Raw genomic sequence first — 18,500 nt, 5'->3', positions numbered from 1 at the left:
CTGGGCACATACCCAACAGAAATAAAGTTTATTTACACCAAAAAAACATGTTCAAGAATATTCATAGGGGCTGGGGTTGTGGCTCAGTGGTGAAACACTTGCCTAATACATGTGAGGCACTGGGTTCGATCCTCAGCACCACATAAAAATAAGTGAATAAAATAAAGGCACTGTGTCCATCTACAACTAAAAATATAAACAAATAAATTTTTAAAAAAGAATACTCATAGGAGCGCTGTTCATAGTAGCTCATTGAAATGTTCATCAGCCAGTAAAGAAATAAACCAAATGTGCTGTATTCATGCAATGAGCAAGGAAGGGAACCAGCCTGTGATACACACATCATGGGGGAATCTCGGAGATATGCTGAACTAGAAAAGACAGACATGTGCTCGCTTCGGCAGCACATATACTAAAATTGGAACGATACAGAGAAGATTAGCATGGCCCCTGCGCAAGGATGACACGCAAATTCGTGAAGCGTTCCATATTTTTCAAACCATGGATTTCTCTTCCCCGAGGAAAAGGAATCCGCCTCACCATTGCTGAAGAGAGAGACAAGAGATTGGCGGCCAAACAGAGCAGTGGGTGAAATAAATGATCTCTAGGTGACACGCCTGGGGAATAGGGGTCTTTGTACTTAATTAAAATGTAGCAGGATGAAAAAAAAAAAAAAAAAAAGAAAAGAAAAGACAGACATAAGCAAATATATGCTGCAAGTTTCCATGCATAGCAAGGTCAAGAACAGGCAAAACTGATCTCTGCTGATACGGTTAGAACAGTTGTGATGTTAGGAGACACAGCTGAGTGGTGACATGAAGGAGCCAACTGGGGACTGGTTACACAGGTTTGTACATATTGTTTTTTGGTCAGTATTGGGATTGGACCCAGGGCCTTGCACAGGTTAAGCAAATGTTCTCCTGCTGAGCCACATCCCCAGAGCATATGCATATACATGTGTGTATGTGGTTATATATATATACTTTTGGGCCAGACACAGTGGCTCAAAAATTTAAAAACAAATAAAAATAAAAATATATTTGATATTTACACACACACGTGTGTGTGTGTGTGTGTGTGTGTGTATTGTATATATATTGTATTGGGAATTGAACCTAGGGTGCTTTGCCACTGAGTCACATCCCCAGCCCTTTGTATGTTTTTATTTTGAGACAGGAACTCACTAAGTTGTTAAGAACCTTGCTAAGTTGCTGAGGCTGGCCTCAAACTTGTGATCCTCCTGCCTCAGCCTCCTGTCCCAGCCTTTTTTTTTTTCTTTTTTCTTTTTAGATGACATCTTGCTAGATTGCCTACTGGTCTCGAACTTGTAAACTCAAGTGATCCTCTCACCTCAACCTTCCAAGTAGCTAAGACTATAAGCATGCAACACCATATACAGCTGTTATTTGAAATTTGTAAATTTAAATATATTTGAAATTTATATGTATGTATGTATATGTATACATATGCAGTTTCATATACATATGTATATTTATGAAGCAGTCTACTTAGGAATTAATCTGGTTTGTGGGAGTCCTGGTCCCGGTTCTCTTTCTTCCTAGGCTGTATATGACCGTGAACAGTCAGGCCTGAAGACAGGCAAGGCGAGGAAAGCATCTGTGCTTCTCTGTGTTCTTGCTCTTTGTCCCTCTGTCCTACTTAGACCCAGGACTAATATTTACTTTGCAAATAGGAACTGGGGGAGGGACAGGAGCAGGCTGGGCCCAGAAGCGCGTAGGACCAGAAGCCTCCCGAGGCTGGCACAGGGCAGACAGGTGGAAGAGAAGGGCCCTGCCATGGAGATCCAGGGATTTGGACTGGCTTGTTCTGGGGCAGGAGATGGGAGAAGACAGATGGAAGGACACAGCTCCTTCTTCTAGGCAGGCAACCACCACACACGAACATGCCTCCACAGCACCCTAGCCAGGAAAGAGGAGAAATGGGCTGGGGCCAATGTCACTGTCCCTGCCCCAGGTCATCTTAGGGCAAGGGGCCAGCTTTCACCCTTCCACACCCTTGTCTCCATTTCTTATACCTGTGCATGTGATTACGTAAACCTCCTCATCGACATATATGCCTAGATCTACTGATTATTAAGCATTTATTGTATTTCATGGACTTCACTTAGTTCATAATCTCCCTTAGTTTTGACAACAAAAGTATTATTCCCATTATACAGATAGGGAAACTGAGGCCCACAGAGACTAAAGCAACCATCGCTGTTAGGATAGGAAGGAACCTCAGGAAGGTCTGGTGGCCCTATTAACACATGTTCACCGGTTTCTCAGGGAGGGACAGCATGGGCTATAAACTTACCTTTGTGACTTCCTCTCAGAAACCTGTCCCTGGTCCCAGGAGGACTGTCCTCCCCACTGGTGGGGATGGGCCAGAGGACTATCTGTCTACTTGTCCCCATGGCCCTGACCTGCTGACCTCTCCCTTTCCACACATTTCTTCATGTTGGTTCAACATTAACCCAGAGGGGTCAGGACAATCCCTCAGAGTCCCAGGAGCTGACGCACTATGGCGCATGAAGGAGGCCTGGGGCTCTCTGGCTGCCTGGCCCTGGCTGCCCTAGTTAGTGTTGTGCACAGCCAGAATGGTAAGGGGGCACTGGGAAGCTGGGGCAGGGTAGTGGGTCTGCGGGCTCAGCAGAGAACACAGGCAGGCCTGGGGTGGGTCTCAGGCAGTGTCCAACTTAAGGCAGCAGCAGGTGATCAGGGTGGCAGGTGGGTGACAGCTTCTCTCTAGCAACGTCGTGGCGGGGGTGGGCAAGAGGCAACCAGTGAAAGGAGGGAGCTGGCAAGCTGTGTGAGCTGCCTTCAGGATACTTCCGCTCCCCAGAACCCCTCTCGGGAGCCAGCAGGCCAGGCCAGGCTGGCTTCCTGCCCCCGCAATGGCTAAGACAGCCTGGCTCCCTGAGGCGACCGTCCTTCGACCCTCCAGCTGCAGTGTTCCTGGCCCCTCAGCAAGCGCTGTCGCTGCTCCAGCGGGTCCGCCGGGCCAACAGTGGCTTCCTGGAGGAGCTGCGCAAGGGCAACCTGGAGCGGGAGTGCGTGGAGGAGCAGTGCAGCTACGAGGAGGCCTTCGAGGCCCTGGAGTCCACCAGCGCCACGGTGAGCCACGGGCTGGGCTTCCGGCCTAACTCGGGCCGTGCGGCAGCGGGGGAGCGGGAGCGAGGGCAGGTCAGCGCTTCACTGTCGATGACTTTAACCCAGCCTCGCTGAGCTGCAAGACGGGCAGCTTCTGTCGCTCTTGGGAGGATCCTCCGCCGGGGGTGTGTCGCGGTTCCAAGACCTGCTGAGGCTCCGCGACATCCGGGGCCTCGTCCGTCTTCAGCATGTGTCTACGCTGGGGCTCTTGGCGGGGCCTGACCCTGACTGAAGCCTTGCTGCCATCTGTGCCACCCTTGGCAGGGAGCTGGCTCAGGCCTTGCGTACCTGGAGCTCTGTACAGTCCTTCCCCTCCAGGCCTGTGGCCCCTACGTGCCCGTCTCCCCCAGGCCCTGTTCAGCAGCGGGGTGTGTGCCCGGGGACTCCTCTCTCCTCACGCTCTTCTCCTTTTGGAAGCAAAAGTAGGAGACCTGGTCACGGCCTCCTGCACCTGTGCGAGCAGGGTAAGGGAGAGACACTTACTAAACGGAGACAACACTCCACCCGCCAGGGTCTCACTCCCAGCCCTTGTTTTTCAGGATGCATTCTGGGCCAAGTACACAGGTGAGTGCAGGAAGGGAGGCGGGGGACCTCCTGGTGCCTGCAGTCCACCCAGCCCCCTCGCTCCCATCCTGTCTCGGTCCATCTCCCTGTTTCTGTCATCCCACCATCCTTCACTCCAGTCCATCCTGTCCCTGCCCCAGTTCCAGAGGTGTTTCTGATCTTTTCCAGCTTGTGAGCCAGTGAGGAAACCTAGGGAGAACTTCATGGAGTGTATGGAAGGTGAGGAACGGTGGGTGGGGCAGAATCTGCCAGGGCTGCCTGCAAGAGGAGGGCAGGTGGGGAGCTGTGGCCCTGACGCTGATGACCCTGTGGAGGACGCGTATTTGCATGTGTATCTTCAGCGATTCATGTTGGAGGAACAAAGGAGTGAAAGGATAACTAAGTTTTAGAACCTCATTCTCCTTCGCCTGACTGGACCTTCTGTCCACCTGAGTCAGAGCTTTGATGATGTCATATTTATTCTCCAAGCCCTTCATTGGCTCCCCATTACCCACAGAATAAAACACAGGATTCTTAGCCTGGCAAACTTTGCAGGTTCTGCCTTTAACTTCCCTTTCTGGACTTCCTATTGTACCAAACTCGAACCCAAATCCCTGCAACTCTGACTGCAAGCACTTCTGTAAACATGTCAAGATGCTTCTACTTCTTGGTCCTTGCTCACAGTGCCATCTTTCACTGCCCACTGAAAACCCCTACCTGACTGGGACTGTCTTACTTATTCCTACATCCTTAGTGCCTGGCATGGTACCTGTCACATGGTTGTCATGTAGTGGGTACAGTGAATATCTGGTAACGGCTGTTGAATGGGTTAGAGAAGTGTACAGAGGACAGACGTGTTGCTGAGTAAGGATGTTGCAGGCCAAGAATGGTGAGCCAGAGGAACCTTGGAGAGGGTAGGCAGCTTCGCCAGGAGAGAAGGGGACAAATCCTCTGGATCCAATGCTGACCCAGGTTGGGATCTCTCTGCAGGTAACTGTGCCAAGGATCTGGGTGTGAACTACCGAGGAAATGTGAACATCACCCGGTCAGGCATCGAGTGTCAGCTGTGGAAGAGTCGCTACCCACATAAACCTGAGTGAGTGGTGGGCAGGCCTGTTCCCCAGCGGGGCTGAGAACAGGGAGCAAGGCCGCATTCACAGACACGGGTCCCTGCTGAGCAATTTCCTATTCCAGTGTCAACTCCACCACCCATCCTGGAGCGGAACTGAAGGAGAATTTCTGCCGCAACCCGGATGGCAGCACCACAGGGCCCTGGTGCTACACCACAGACCCCACGGTGCGGAGGGAAGAATGCAGTGTCCCCGTCTGTGGTGAGCTGGGGCAATTAGGTGGTTGATAGCCAAGGCGTAGGGACCACTGGGAATGGGCAACAAGATCCTGGCTACTGGGCTGGGGAGATAGCTCAGCTGGTAGAGTGCTCGCCTTGCAAGCACAAGGCCCTGAGTTCAATCCCCAGAACAGCAAAAAAAAAAAAATCCTGGCTACCTTTACAGCTGAAGTTAGTCATTCAAAACTGAATGTGCCTGTCGGTCAGGAGATAGGGAGACCTGGGCGAGCTGACTTCCCTCCCATTATAATTCAGGCTCTGACACACTCCACACCTGCTTTCTCTTCCACAACCACAGGCATTGTCTTCCAGGAAGCCCTCCCTGACCATTTCAGTCTTTTTTTTCTTTTTGGGTACTGGGGATTGAACTCAGGGGCACTCGGCCACTGAGCCACATCCCCAGCCCTATTTTGTATTTTATTTGGAGACAGGGTCTCCCTGAGTTGCTTAGTGCCTTGCTTTTGCCGAGGCTGACTTTAATCCTCCTGCCTCAGCCTCCTGAGGTGCTGGGATTACAGGCCTGTGCCACCGCGCCTGACCCACGCATCCTTTCCTGAGCAATACAGAGCAAGCCTCAGACAGCTCAGCCCTGCAAGAGTCAGTCGTTCTTTCTTCCCATGGTGTGTTGCTTAGCGATGGCCATAATAATGCTGCAAAACAATCAGCTGCAGTATCTCAGGGGCACATCACAGTCAGTATGTGCTTCTTACATGACAAGGCTGGGCTGGGGTGGCTCTGCTGGTCTCAGCTGCACTGGCCAGTGTGTCTGTGGGGTCAACTGATGTAGGCTGGGCTTGGCTCTGCTACAAATGATGGGTCAGCTGAGCCAGGCTCCCAGCTGCAATTGAACCCAGAGCTGCTTACCCCCATTCATGCTGGGTCTGAAGCTGCTCGGCAGCAATTCTCTGGGGAAGCTCTTCCCCTAGTGACAGCAGAACGTCTTTTATGTGTTAAAATCTAGGCACAGAATTGGCAGTCAGTCCTGCCTGTGTTCCATTGGCTGGAGCAAATCACATGATCAAGGGCAACTCAAGAGGTGAAATACTGCCTGCCTGTCAAATCAGAAGGCAAATGATGTGGCCACAGGCAGGGTTGAAGAATTCAGAACAGTGATTCAATCCAGTAACATGGGTTTCTGGGTTTTGTTCTTTATAAATTCTGCTTGGACCCATTGCTTCCTGCTGGGCCTGGTCTTAAAGCAAGATACCAATTGCCTAAACAAAAACAGCTGCTCTCACCCACCGGTCCCCCCCACACACACACTGATGAGAAAAGCTTGCCGGCATGCTGAATCTGACCTTGCCTGCACAGGCAGTCCTAGTAGACCCCAGCAATCTTTCCTGCCTTGCCCAATAAGAATACAGAATCCAAGTGGGGCGTGGTGGTGATCCCCTATAATCCTAGCAGTTTGGGAGGCCGAGACAGGAGGATCGTTAAGTTCAAAGTCAGCTTTAGCAACTTAGCGAGGCTCTGAGCAGCTTAGTGAGACCCAGTTTAAAAATAAAAATTAAAAGGGCTGGGGATGTGACTAAGTAGTTAAGCACCCTGGGTTTAATCCCTGGTAACAAGTAGTGGCACATGCCTATGATTCCACCAACTCAGTAGCCTGAGGCAGGAGGATTGCAAGTTCCAGGCCAGCCTGGGCAAATTAGTGAAAATAGAAACAGGGCTGGGGCTGTCATTCAGTGGTAGAAAGAAAAGTGCCGTGAAGTCGCTACCAACAGATTACAGATATTCAAGCCAGGCACAGTGTCACATAGCCTATAGGCCTAGCGACTCTGGAGTGGCCAGCAGGAGAAGCCAGCCTGTTTGAAGCCAGCCTGGACAATTTAGCAAGACCCTGTGTCAAAGTAAAAAAATAAAAAGGACTGGGGATGTAGCTCCATGGTAGAGCACCTCTGGGTTCAATCCCCAGTGCTGGAAAAAAATTACAACTCACCCTGGACGATGAACCTGGTTACGATCTCTGGCTTATCGTGTCCCCCGATGCTTATGCTGGACCTTTTGCTTAATTCCCTCAACAACTGTGTGAGAAAGGCAGTAGTACTGGAGGAAAGCAGGGGACTGAGGCTCAGAGGGAACAGGCTGCCCAAGGTCACACAGGCAGAAGTCAGCCAACCCTAACCCGTAGGGCTTCAGGTATGGTCCACTCACTCTGGGCCTGTCTCCTTCCCAGCAGGTGAGGGGCGTGTCACTGTGGAGATGACTCCCCGCTCTGGAGGCTCCAGGGCGAACCTGTCACCACCATCGGAGCAGTGTGTCCCTGAGCGTGGCCGGCAGTACGAAGGGCACCTGTCAGTGACAATGCACGGGTCCCCCTGCCTATCCTGGTCCAGCCCACAGGCCAAGGCCCTGAGCAAGGACCAGGATTTTAGCCCAGAGGTGAAGCTGGTGGAAAACTTCTGTCGAAACCCAGATGGGGATGAGGAGGGTGCCTGGTGCTACGTGGCTGGGCACGCTGGTGACTTTGAGTACTGCGACCTCAACTACTGTGGTGAGCAGGCAGGGCAGGGGGGCTTGAGATGCAGAAGACAAAACTGGGAGGGACTAACAAGAGCAGGCACTGCTTCTTAGCCAAACCTTACCAGTGCACACACAGAGCCTTCATTACGGCCTCACAGAAACTCAGGGGACTAGGTCCTATTTCCATTTCACAGACGAACACATTGAGGCACTGAGAGACAGTTACCTAGTGACCCAGGTGTATATGTGTGCTCTTAACCTAAGCACCAAATGTCTTCCAAGGCTGGCTGGGGTTTGTGGAGATCTAGGGCATGAGTGAGAAGTGCCCTAGCCCAGCCCTAGACAGTGCTGGGGTCCCTACAGAGGAGGCTGTGGAAGAGGAGACAGGGGACGCACCGGGCGAGGATGGGGACGCGGCCATTGGAGGGCGCACCACCACGGAGGAGTTCCAGAACTTCTTTGATGAGAAGACCTTTGGCAGCGGGGAGGCAGGTGAGGTATCTACAGGCGTCTGTGGCGCACTGGGGCTGGCGGCTCCGACTGGCCCCTCACTGCCTGGTTTGCTCTGCAGACTGTGGGCTGCGGCCTCTGTTCGAGAAGAAGAATGTGAAAGACAAAACTGAAGATGAGCTTTTCGAGTCTTACATCGATGGGCGCATTGTGGAGGGCTGGGATGCTGAAATTGGCATCGCACCTTGGTGCGTCCTGGAGCCCCGCACTACCGTTCACTCCAGTGGGCGGGCTGCTGGACCCCTCTGCCCGGAGGCTCAGGCTTTACGGACCATGCTATCGCCCCTGATCTCTTATCCCCACAGCGACATATGAGATTGGCTCTTTTATTTCTCCAAAGCAGATGGCGGAGCTGAGGCTCAGACAGCCTTAATGACTCACCCCGGGCACACTGCTAATGCATCTCTCAGTCAGCACTTGACTCCAGTTCTTCTGGCCCCAGGGCTGTGCTAAGCTGTGCGAGCTCTGCCCTGGGAGAGGCTGGGGAGGAGGTGCGAGAGGCAGGAAGCAGCCCTAGCATACGTGGGGACTAAGTTCCCCAGGGCAGCCAGGTCAAGTGGGAGCCTAGCCCAGGAAGCAGCTCTGTTAAGCTAGTTCTGTTTTTTTTTTTTTTTTTGGCTGGGGATTGAACCCAAGGCCTGTGCTTGCAAGGCAAGCACTCTATCAACTGAGCTGCACCCCCAGCCCCAGCTAGTTCTTAAATTGGGACTTCTTTCTACTTTTAGGGCTGGTGAAGGGCAGTGCCCAGGTCCTAATGCCTCCTGCTCCCCTTGCCAGGCAGGTGATGATTTTCAGGAAGAGTCCCCAGGAGCTGTTGTGCGGGGCCAGTCTCATCAGTGACCGCTGGGTCCTCACAGCTGCTCACTGCCTTCTGTACCCACCCTGGGACAAGAACTTCACCGAGAATGACCTTCTGGTGCGCATTGGCAAGCATTCCCGCACCAGGTACAGAGCCAGTGACCCATGTGTGTCTGGCAGCAATCTGAGTCCTCCAGAGTGCCTACCAGGGACTCTGGTAGCTCTAGGGTATGTGGGATATGTCATCCTAGCAGTCCCTACTGGAAAGGCGCATTTGATCATGTCCTGACTGGGGGTTGGAGCTGGGGTCAGAGAGTGAAATCCTGGTCTGTCCCCAGCTCTATTCCAGATACCAGGACATGGCCCTGGTAGGAGTCTGTTCAAATAGTGATTGTTTGAACAGGGTGTGTGACCTGTGCCTCTGTCCCTGGCTGCCTGGCCTACCTGACTTCAAAGCCCTGTGTGGGTTTAGGACTGGGAAGAAGCTTCCAGGGGGCTATCAAGACAGGAACTAGCCCTGTCCCCTTTCTGATGGCCCAGTAATCACCCTGCCTCTCAGACTCTGAGGGCAGGCAGTTTACTTTTTTGGGGAACCGACTGCCTCCTACTTGGGTGAGCCTTCAGTTTCTTAGGGTCTCTGTTGGGGCGTGTGCAGATACGAGCGGAATGTTGAAAAGATATCCATGCTGGAGAAGATCCACATCCACCCCAGGTACAACTGGCGGGAGAACTTGGACCGGGACATTGCCCTGCTGAAGCTCAAGAAGCCCATCACTTTTAGCGACCACATTCACCCTGTGTGCTTGCCCGACAAGCAGACAGCAGTCAGGTGGGGCAACCAAGACAGACGGGTATTTGTGCGGGGGCACTGGCTGGGCTGATGAGGTGTGGCCTGGTCAAAGTCCTTCCCTCCTTCCAGGCCTCGGTTTCACGGAGTGAACCCAGAAGTTCTTTCCTGTACTGGTGTTTTAAGTTTTGGTCTCTAGGGAGTGGGGTTGGGTTTCAGAGGCTCCTGGAGGGGTTGGTCTTACCGGGTCCTTCTCTCTTTCCCAAAGCTTGCTCCAGGCTGGATATAAAGGGCGGGTCACAGGCTGGGGCAATCTGAAGGAGACGTGGACGACCAGTGTCAATGAGGTGCAGCCCAGTGTCCTGCAGGTGGTGAACCTGCCCATCGTGGAGCGGCCAGTCTGCAAGGCCTCCACCCGGATCCGCATTACGGACAACATGTTCTGTGCTGGCAAGTTTGTGCTTTGCAGGCCTGGGAACAGCAGGGACTCATATTGGTAGCTTGGGGTGTATTATGGAGAATACCTGGGTTCTGCTCCGGTCACTTACAAGCCAAGTGTTGAACCTCTTGGAAGTTCAGTTTCTCCTTCTGTAAAATGGAGATAAAAGTCTCCATGCCATAAGGTTGTAAAAGGGCCAAATGAGAGAGTGTATAGAAAGCGTCTGACATGGGGACAGCCACCAATTCGGTGTCCAGTACCCACGAGCTCAGCAGCAAGAGGTCATGGGCGGGAGAAAGCCATTCATCCCATCACTCAGCAAATGTGTATTGAGCACCTGCTGTGCTCTAGGCAGCACTTGAGGACCCACACAGAGGATGCCTGTTCCCTGAGACAGCTTCCTTCCTAGGAGGGAATGTCAACAAACAGATCTAGAACATCAATCCCTGTAAATGCTGTGAAGAAAAATAAGGCAAATGAAGGGAAGAAGTGAGGATGGCAAGGGTAATCATGCTTGTAAATAGAGTGGGCAGAGAAGGTTGGAGAAGGCCTCTCCAAGATGATGATGTTGGAGCAGAAACAGGAAGAAGCAGAGGAGTGAGCCATTTTGAGGGGAAAAGCACACGTCAGGTGGAGGAGGCAGCAAGTGCAAAGGCCCTGAGGTGGGAGCATGCTTGGCAGGTCTGAGGAGTGCCAGGGAGGTCTGTGGGCTAGGGTGTAGCAAACCCAGCAATGCAGCAGGAGATGAGTGGGAGAGGAGTGCAGGCAGAGGATGGGTACTTTCCTTAGTGCCTTGAAGGACTTTAATTCTTCTCCTCCCACGCCTCCGCCAGTATTGGAGATTGAACCCAGGAGCTACACCGCCAGGCCTTTTGCTTCTTTTTAAATTTGAGACAAGTTGCTGAGGGTGGCCTTGAACTTTCGATCCTCTTGCCTCAGTCTTCCAAATTGCTGGGATTATAGGGATGGGCCATTTTGCCCGACTTTCTGTCATTCTTTGAGTACTTCCTTACTTCCTGGCACAGCAAGATACATAGCAAAATGACTGCATTCTCGAATCAGTCATTTCTCCAAGGAGCCCTTCCAATAGGGAATGGTATTTAGAAACCAAGATCCAGAGGCTAGTGTGCACATTGCTACAGGGGTGTCATTGCTTCTAGGCTATCTCTGAGTGAAGAAAACTAGGTCATATGTATACAATGCCTATAACAACACCCATATTCATTTTTTAAATTTTGATTTTTTAGTTGCAGATGGACACAGTACCTTTATTTATTTTTATATGGTGCTGAGGATTGAACCCAGTGCCTCATACATGCTAGGCAAGCACTCTACCACTGAGCCACAAACCCAGTCCCCAGTATTCATTTTTATACCTGTCTGTCCAATCAGAAACCAAGAATTCATACTGTGACCTCCAATTCCAAACCAATACCACAAGATGAATTTTAACTTCTCTGTATTATTTATTTAAAATACCATTAGATTTATTTTTTTCTGGTTGTATTCAATGTCACCCCCTCCATCTTTGTAGTATTTATTTTTGGAGTATGTGAAATGTTCACATGGATGTGAAAGAGAGACCTTTTGAAACAGGTACTGTACACTTTAGAGGTGATACTTCTGCATCCTTCTTTCCTTTCCCATCCCCCTGCCTTTTCACCACATTTCCATCCTCTTCCTGTAATTAACCAATCTCATTTGTTTGTGGCTTGTTGTTTCTGTGTTTCTTTTTACACCAATGAACAGACACATGTTTACTTATTTCCTCTGATTTTACACACAGGGTAGCATAGCAGAGAAAATCTGGTATTTCATTTTTTTCACATCATGTATTCTGGAAAAGCATTCTATATTGGTTAGAGTTGCATAGTACTCCATTATATGGGTGTACCATAGATTATTCAACAATTTCCCAAGAATGGGTATTCAGAGTATTTCTAGTAGTTTGCAGTTACAAATAATGCTGTGGTCAATAACCTTGTGCATATCTATTTTTGTATCCTTGGAGGTGTGTATTCTAGTATTTCTAGAAGTGCTGCTGCTAGGTCAAGAGGTGAACTCATGTGTAGTTTTATTAGGTATTTCCAAATTTATCTCCATTGTGCTGTACCAGCTTGCATTTCCATCTAGTGTATGAAAATGCCCATTCCCCTCAGTCTTACTGACAGAATGCCATACTTTTTCATCTTCACAAACCTGATAGGTGAGAGACAGCATCGCCTCATAATTTTAATTTGTCTTTTTCTAATTGAAAATGAAGTAAAATAGCTTTTCATATGCTTAATGATCGTTTTCAGATAATTTTTGTGATTTCCAGCTCCAAAACCCAAAAACAAAACAAAACAAAAAAAGAAAACAAAACAAAACAAAAACCACCTTTCTTTGTATGAGGTCATGGAGGAATTCACTCATGTTTTCTTCTGGTATGTGGTTTCATTTTTCTACCCTTAGGTCCCTGACTCATTTGGAGTATTTTTCTGTTTGATGTGAGATATGGATTTCTGACCTTTTCTAAATCTCCAACGAGCTATCCCTACACCATTCACTGAAAATTACATCTTTGCCCCTTTCATCACATTCTGAGTTCTTATGTGTACTTGAGTATGTTTCTGGACACTTTTCTGTCGTCTATTTTGTGTGCCAGTAGCACATTTTTTGGGGGCGGGGGTGTGGTTGCTGAGGATGGAAACCAGGGCATCACCCATGTGAGGCAAATGCTCCACTACAGAGCAGAACCCTGGCCTCCAGGTTATTTTAAATGGAGAGGTTTTAGAACATGTTCAGTGTCTGGTAGGGCTCATCTTTCTTGGTTGTTTTAATTAATTTTTTTTTTTTTTAGTCATAGATGGACACAATACCTTTATTTTATTTATTTATTTTTATGTGGTACTGAGGATCAAACTCAGTGCCTCACACGTACCAGGCAAGCACTCCACCACTCAGCCCCTGTCCCAGTCCTTAGTTATTCTTTTCTAGTGTTTTCCTGGTAATTCTTGCTTGTTTGGTTTTCCACATGAATTTAGTATCAACTTCTCTAGTTCCATAAAAAAGCATATTGGCATTTTTGTTAGGATTATGTTATATTTATAAACTAATTTAGGGAGAATGACAACTTTTTGATCTTGAGTTATTCTATCCAAGGATAAGAAATGTCTTTCCATTTGTTCAAGTTTACTGGTGGTGTTCTTCAGTGCTGCAGTGCATTCTTGTGATTTTTTTTTCCCCCTCCTTGGTACCTTTGACATAATTGTGTTTTCTCCCTTTTTTTTTCTTGAGTAAATTAGCTCTTGGTTTGACAGTTTTGCAAAAACAAACAAATAATACCTAGGAATTTGACTTGTTAAATAATTAGGCCTATCATTTTTCTTTTCTTTTTTTTCCATATGGGTCTATCATTTGTCTATTCTGTAATATTTCTGTTTTTATCTTTATGTAAGTTTCCTTATGGTTTACTTTGCTGTTCTTTTTCTGGTTTTTTTGAACTGGGCTTTTGGTTTATAAATTTTTGTTTGCTTATTTGGTACTAGGGATTTAACCCAAAGATGCTTTACTACTGAGCTACACTCCTAGCCACGCCCCCACTTTTTAATTTTTTTTAATTTTGAGAAAGGGTCTTGCTAAATTGCTGAGGGTCTTGCTAAACTGTTGAGGTTGGCCTGAAACTTCTGATCCTCCTTCCTCAGTCTCCTGATTAGCTGTGATTACTGGCATGCACCACTATAACCAGCTGGTTTATTTATTTTTGATCTTCTATATTTATTGATTAGGGCTATTCATTTTCCTCTATTTGTTACCACTATTTAAAATTAAAATTCTGTAAACTGTGTTCCCCTTTCACCCAAGAGTCGTTTAATAGAAGGTTTTTAAATTTCAGGATGGGAGCCAGGTGTGCTGGAAAAGGACTATAATCCCAGTGACTTGAGAGGCTGAGGCAGAATTTAGTGAGACCCTATCTCAAAATAAAAAGTAAAAAGGACTGGAATATAACTCAGTGTTAGAGCACCCCTGGGTTCGATCCTCAGTACAGCAAAATTAAATGAACATAAAGTTCAAGATGGGAAGTTCCTTTTGTATTTTGACTTTACTAATATATTTTAGTTTTACTGCATTGTGATAAGAGTGTTGTTTTTAATAGTTCTTCTTTTTGGAACTTATTTTTTGAGAAAAAGAGCATTCTGTTTGATCAATTTCTGTTTATGTTACATGTGTGCTTGAGAAGTGTGTCCTGTATTATCTATGTGTAAGTCTTGTTATATATCTACTAATGTACCTTATTACTTCCTGTTCTTAAAAAAATTTTTTTTAGTTGGAGATGGATACAATAACTTTATCTTATTTATTTTTATGTGGTGCTGAGGATCAAACCCAGCACCTCACATGTACCACTGAGCCACAAACCAGCCCTTATTACTTCTTATTAGGTAATTTATATCCTTACTTAAGTTCAATCTGTTTTGTACCATTTACCATATTAAAACCTTTTATTGTGGCTGGGGGTGTAGATCAGTGGTAGAAAGTGGGTTTAACATGACAGGCTCTGGGTTTGATCCCTAGGCCTTAGAAAATTTATTAATGTATTTCTGTCTGCCTCCTTACATCTCCTATAGTTTTTATTTTATAAATGTGGTTTCTGAATCATTTGTTGCAGATATAACTGTTACTTACTCATTATGAATTGTAGCTTTTAGAATTAAAGTGTCCTTCTATTTTAAAAAAAAGTGTCCTTCTTTAAATTATTTTCAGTTTCAGGATCACTATTCCTGATTTCTTTGATACATCTTTGCCCAACCTCTTAATTTTACCCTCTTTGAATTATTGTTCTAGGTGTGTCTCCTATATAACATAGCCGATTCTTGCTTTATGAGCCAAATGAAAACTTTAATAGATGAGTTGTCCATTCATATTTGTTGATCTGATAGAATTAGTATTAACTCATTATTGTGGAATTATATGCTTTCTATTTCATGTGCTGTTTTTTCCGTGTGAGCTTTGTATTTACAAATTTTATAAATTTAGGTAAGTTTACATTTTGCTCTGGTGATAATCCACCTTTTCAAAATGCCCTAACTCCTTGTTTTTCTTTTCTTTTGGTAGTGGTTATTGAACCAGAGTGCTTTTCCACTGATGTACATCCCTAGCCCTTTTTATTTTTCATTTTGAGCCAGGGTCTTGCTATGTTGCTGAGGCTGGCCTTGAACTTGTGATCCTCCTGCCTCAATTTCCCTGGTCACCAGGATTACAGGTGTATGCCACCATGCCTGATTTTTCTTTTTTATTGAATGGGATGTTGCTATGTTGCCCAGGCTGGGCTCAAGTCATTCTCTCCTGCTTCCTCTTCCTGACTCTCCTGAGATGCTGGGAGTACAGGTGTACAATACCATGCCTGGCTTTTGTTTTCTTACATTTTCAGTTATGCCTTTAAATTCCCATCTGCTGGCTGTACAAAAATCAATGAGCTGGGGCTGGGGTTATAGCTCAGTGGTAGAGCACTTGCATGTGTGAGGCACTGGGTTTGATTCTCAGTACTGGATATAAATAAATAAATAAAAATAAAGGTCCTGTACAACTAAAAAGATATTTTAAAAAAAATCAATGAGCTTATTTTGCCTTCCTCTCATATTTTTAGTTGCACTATTTCTACTTGTTAGAATACTTAGTCCCCTTATCAAAGAATCCCACTCAGCTCTTGGTCAGAGGAAGCTTAGCTATCAGAAGATTCTTCAAGAAGGGTCATGGGTGTGGTTTCCTGATTCATATGTTTATAACCATTTTTTTTTTCATAGTTCTGGCATTAAAGGACAACTTTGTTGTACATAAAACCCAAAGTTTATATTTTTCTTTGAATTTTTAAAAAATATGGTGCTTTTTTTTGTGTGTGTGGTATTAGGGATTGAACCCAGGGGTGCTTAACCACTGAGCCACATCTCCAGTACTTTTTATTTTGAGACAAGGTCTTGCTGAGACAGGCTTCGAACTAGCAATCCTCCTGTCTGAACCCCCTGAGTCACTGGGATTACAGGTGTGCATCACCCAGCCCAATTGCATGCTTTTCACTTTTATTTTTTTGGTAGTTGTAGATGGACAGCATGCTTTTATTGTATTTGTTCATTTTTATGTGGTGCTAAGGATCAAAACCAGTGCCTTGCATGTGCTAGGCAGCACCCTGCCACTGAGCTATAGCCCCAGCCCCTGTATGTTGTTTTTGAAAGTCTAATGCCAGTGTAATTCCTTTACCCTTGTAAAGTTTTCAGTCTTTTTGCTTGGAGGCCTTGAGGATTTTTACTTCAGCTCTGAAGCATTGCTGTTTTGTTAGGATATGTTTCAGAGTTGATTATTTCCGATCAATTTTGCCATGTACCCATAGGATTCTTTTACTATGTACATTCAATTTGTTTTTGTGAAATTTTCTTGGGTTATTAACCAAACACTGTTTATGTACCGTTGTTTTATTTTTCTCCCTCAGGGACTCAAATGTCTTCATTTGGCTTGAGTTCCACTTCAGTTACTTTCTGCTTTTCATTTCTTCCCATTGTTCTGTCCATTTATATATTTTGGATTTTTGATTCAAGATATTTTTCACTTGCACAAATTTGCTTGAGGATATTTTATTTAGCTACAGTTTTTGGACTGTATTCTGGGGGAGAATTTTATTAGCTCAGGTCTTTTTATTCTTATTGTTTCCTATAGTATCTTTCTATGGTTCTATTTAAGTTTTCACCCAATTATTTATAGATTTGGGGTTATTTACAAGATTCCTAATTTGACCCACCTGCTTCTTTTCTTTTTTTTTTTTTGGGTGCTGGGGATTGAACCCAGGGCCTTGTGCTTGTGAGGCAAGCACTCTACCAACTGAGCTATCTCCCCAGCCCCATGCTTCTTTTCTTAAGTAGGTATTTTCCATCTCATCCCTACATAAATTTCAGTATTTAGATATACAATTAAATACACTGAATTAATTTGAGGTTTGGGAGGTGTGATTGTGTATTCCAGTTACATTGAAGGTATGGTTTGTGTGTGGGGGCTGTGTTGTGGTTGTTCATTTCATTCTGCAGTTTGTTGAGGATAGTGGGGAATTTTGGATAAAGGGAACTCCCATCATCCTCAGCTACCTATAAGTCTAACTTACTTTATAAAAATCCTTCTTAATTTGGTGTGTGTAGGGGAAGAATGGATTGTAGGTGGGCAGAGTAGAACTGGGGAAACTGGTGTGGTTCAGGGGAGAGGTCCTTGTGACCTGTCCAGGAATGGAAGTGGCTCACCTGGTTGGATTTGGGATACATGTTGAAGGAAGAGCCAGTGAGATTTGCTAAACAACGGATGTGTGGGGTGAGAAAATGAAGAGGTCAAGGATGACTAGAAGCAAACACCTGTAATCCCAGAGGTTCGTCAGGTTGAGACAGGATGATCAAGAGTTCAAAGCGAGCCTAAGCAACTCAGTGAGAGCCTGTCTCTAAATAAAATGCAAAATAGAACTGGGCATGAGGCTCAGTGTTTGAGTACCCTTGAGTTCAATCCCCATATCTTCCCCCACCTGAAAAAAAAAGGATGACTGGAAGGGGTGGAGGGGGTGCTTGCAGGCTACAGCCCTTGAATGGGAATGGCTCCTGAGCCCTGCTATTCTCTCTCCAGGTTATAAACCAGGCGAAGGGAAACGAGGAGATGCCTGTGAAGGTGACAGTGGGGGACCCTTTGTCATGAAGGTAAGCTTCTCTAAAGCCAGGGTTAGTGGGTAGATTTCAAAGGAGTGGGAGGGTTGGGTGAGGAGGGACCTGTTTTTAGAAACAGTTGCTTGCAAAAGTGACAAGGACACTACCTTGGATTTGACTATTGGAAACTCCATCTTTCTTCCTCAGAGTCCCTTTAATGAACGCTGGTATCAAATGGGCATCGTCTCATGGGGTGAAGGATGTGACCGGAATGGGAAATATGGCTTCTACACACATGTGTTCCGTCTGAAAAAGTGGATACAGAAGATCATTGATAGGTTTGGATAAGGAGCCACTCACAATTCTGGGCTCCTCACTGCAAAGTGACAGACACCATCCAGTGAAAGAATTATTTTGTTTGTTTGTTTCTGAAAGCATAGTTCCCAATAAAAGTGACTGTCAATGAGCCTCGGTGCTCCCAGTGCTGTTCATGGGCAGTTTCCTGGACTGGGCTCAGAACAACCAGCAATACTGCTGCTGGATAAACAGGACTTCAAAGAATTCACCATCTCCAGAACAGGGCCAGTGAAGAGGGGAGGCCGTAGTATGCATTTTTGAGATTTTAAAACATTCCACACCCAGAGCTTTGATTGTCTTCATAATTTCATACTCATAAAAGGTAGGTACTGTCCTCATGCAGGGTGGGTGAATGAAGAGATCTGGAGAAGTAGATTGTCCAAGTTCCACATCTAAGAAGTCAAAGTAGGAATTGAAACACAAAGATGGTGAGGCCTGTGCTTTCGGTTGCTCT

At 46.5% G+C, this 18,500-nt stretch overlaps 1 protein-coding gene across 3 annotated transcripts; it reads left to right on the top strand.

The window, feature by feature from the left end:
- The first annotated feature begins 2,451 nt into the window (after positions 1-2,451).
- On the top strand, positions 2,452-18,156 carry F2 (coagulation factor II, thrombin). 3 transcript variants are annotated; one of them, XM_079102051.1, is made up of 14 exons: positions 2,452-2,602; positions 2,947-3,116; positions 3,692-3,716; positions 3,885-3,935; positions 4,686-4,791; positions 4,890-5,026; positions 7,220-7,537; positions 7,870-7,998; positions 8,078-8,204; positions 8,794-8,961; positions 9,470-9,643; positions 9,870-10,051; positions 17,673-17,743; positions 17,897-18,156. In XM_079102051.1, the coding sequence occupies exons 1-14, from the start codon at positions 2,524-2,526 to the stop codon at positions 18,035-18,037; spliced, it is 1,878 nt and encodes a 625-aa protein (XP_078958177.1). In that variant the 5' UTR covers positions 2,452-2,523; the 3' UTR covers positions 18,038-18,156. The 3 variants fall into 3 exon arrangements, with proteins under 3 accessions (XP_078958177.1, XP_078958176.1, XP_078958175.1); XM_079102050.1 differs by having other exon boundaries at positions 2,458-2,602; positions 2,845-3,116; positions 7,223-7,537; XM_079102049.1 differs by having other exon boundaries at positions 2,458-2,602; positions 2,845-3,116.
- The last annotated feature ends 344 nt before the right edge of the window (positions 18,157-18,500 follow it).

Source organism: Sciurus vulgaris, assembly GCF_902686455.1.
Source record: "Sciurus vulgaris genome assembly, chromosome: 11".
Lineage (NCBI taxonomy): Eukaryota > Metazoa > Chordata > Mammalia > Rodentia > Sciuridae > Sciurus > Sciurus vulgaris.
Note: the sequence above shows the minus strand (reverse complement) of the source record. Positions and strands in the feature narration are given on the sequence as shown.

Coding starts and splice junctions, on each gene's coding strand:
- F2 (XM_079102049.1), top strand. CDS start 2,524: ATGGCGCATGAAGGAGGCCTGGGGCTCTCTGGCTGCCTGGCCCTGGCT. Junction 7,999..8,077: donor CTTTGGCAGCGGGGAGGCAG/GTGAGGTATCTA, acceptor TTTGCTCTGCAG/ACTGTGGGCTGCGGCCTCTG. Junction 17,744..17,896: donor GGGGACCCTTTGTCATGAAG/GTAAGCTTCTCT, acceptor TTTCTTCCTCAG/AGTCCCTTTAATGAACGCTG.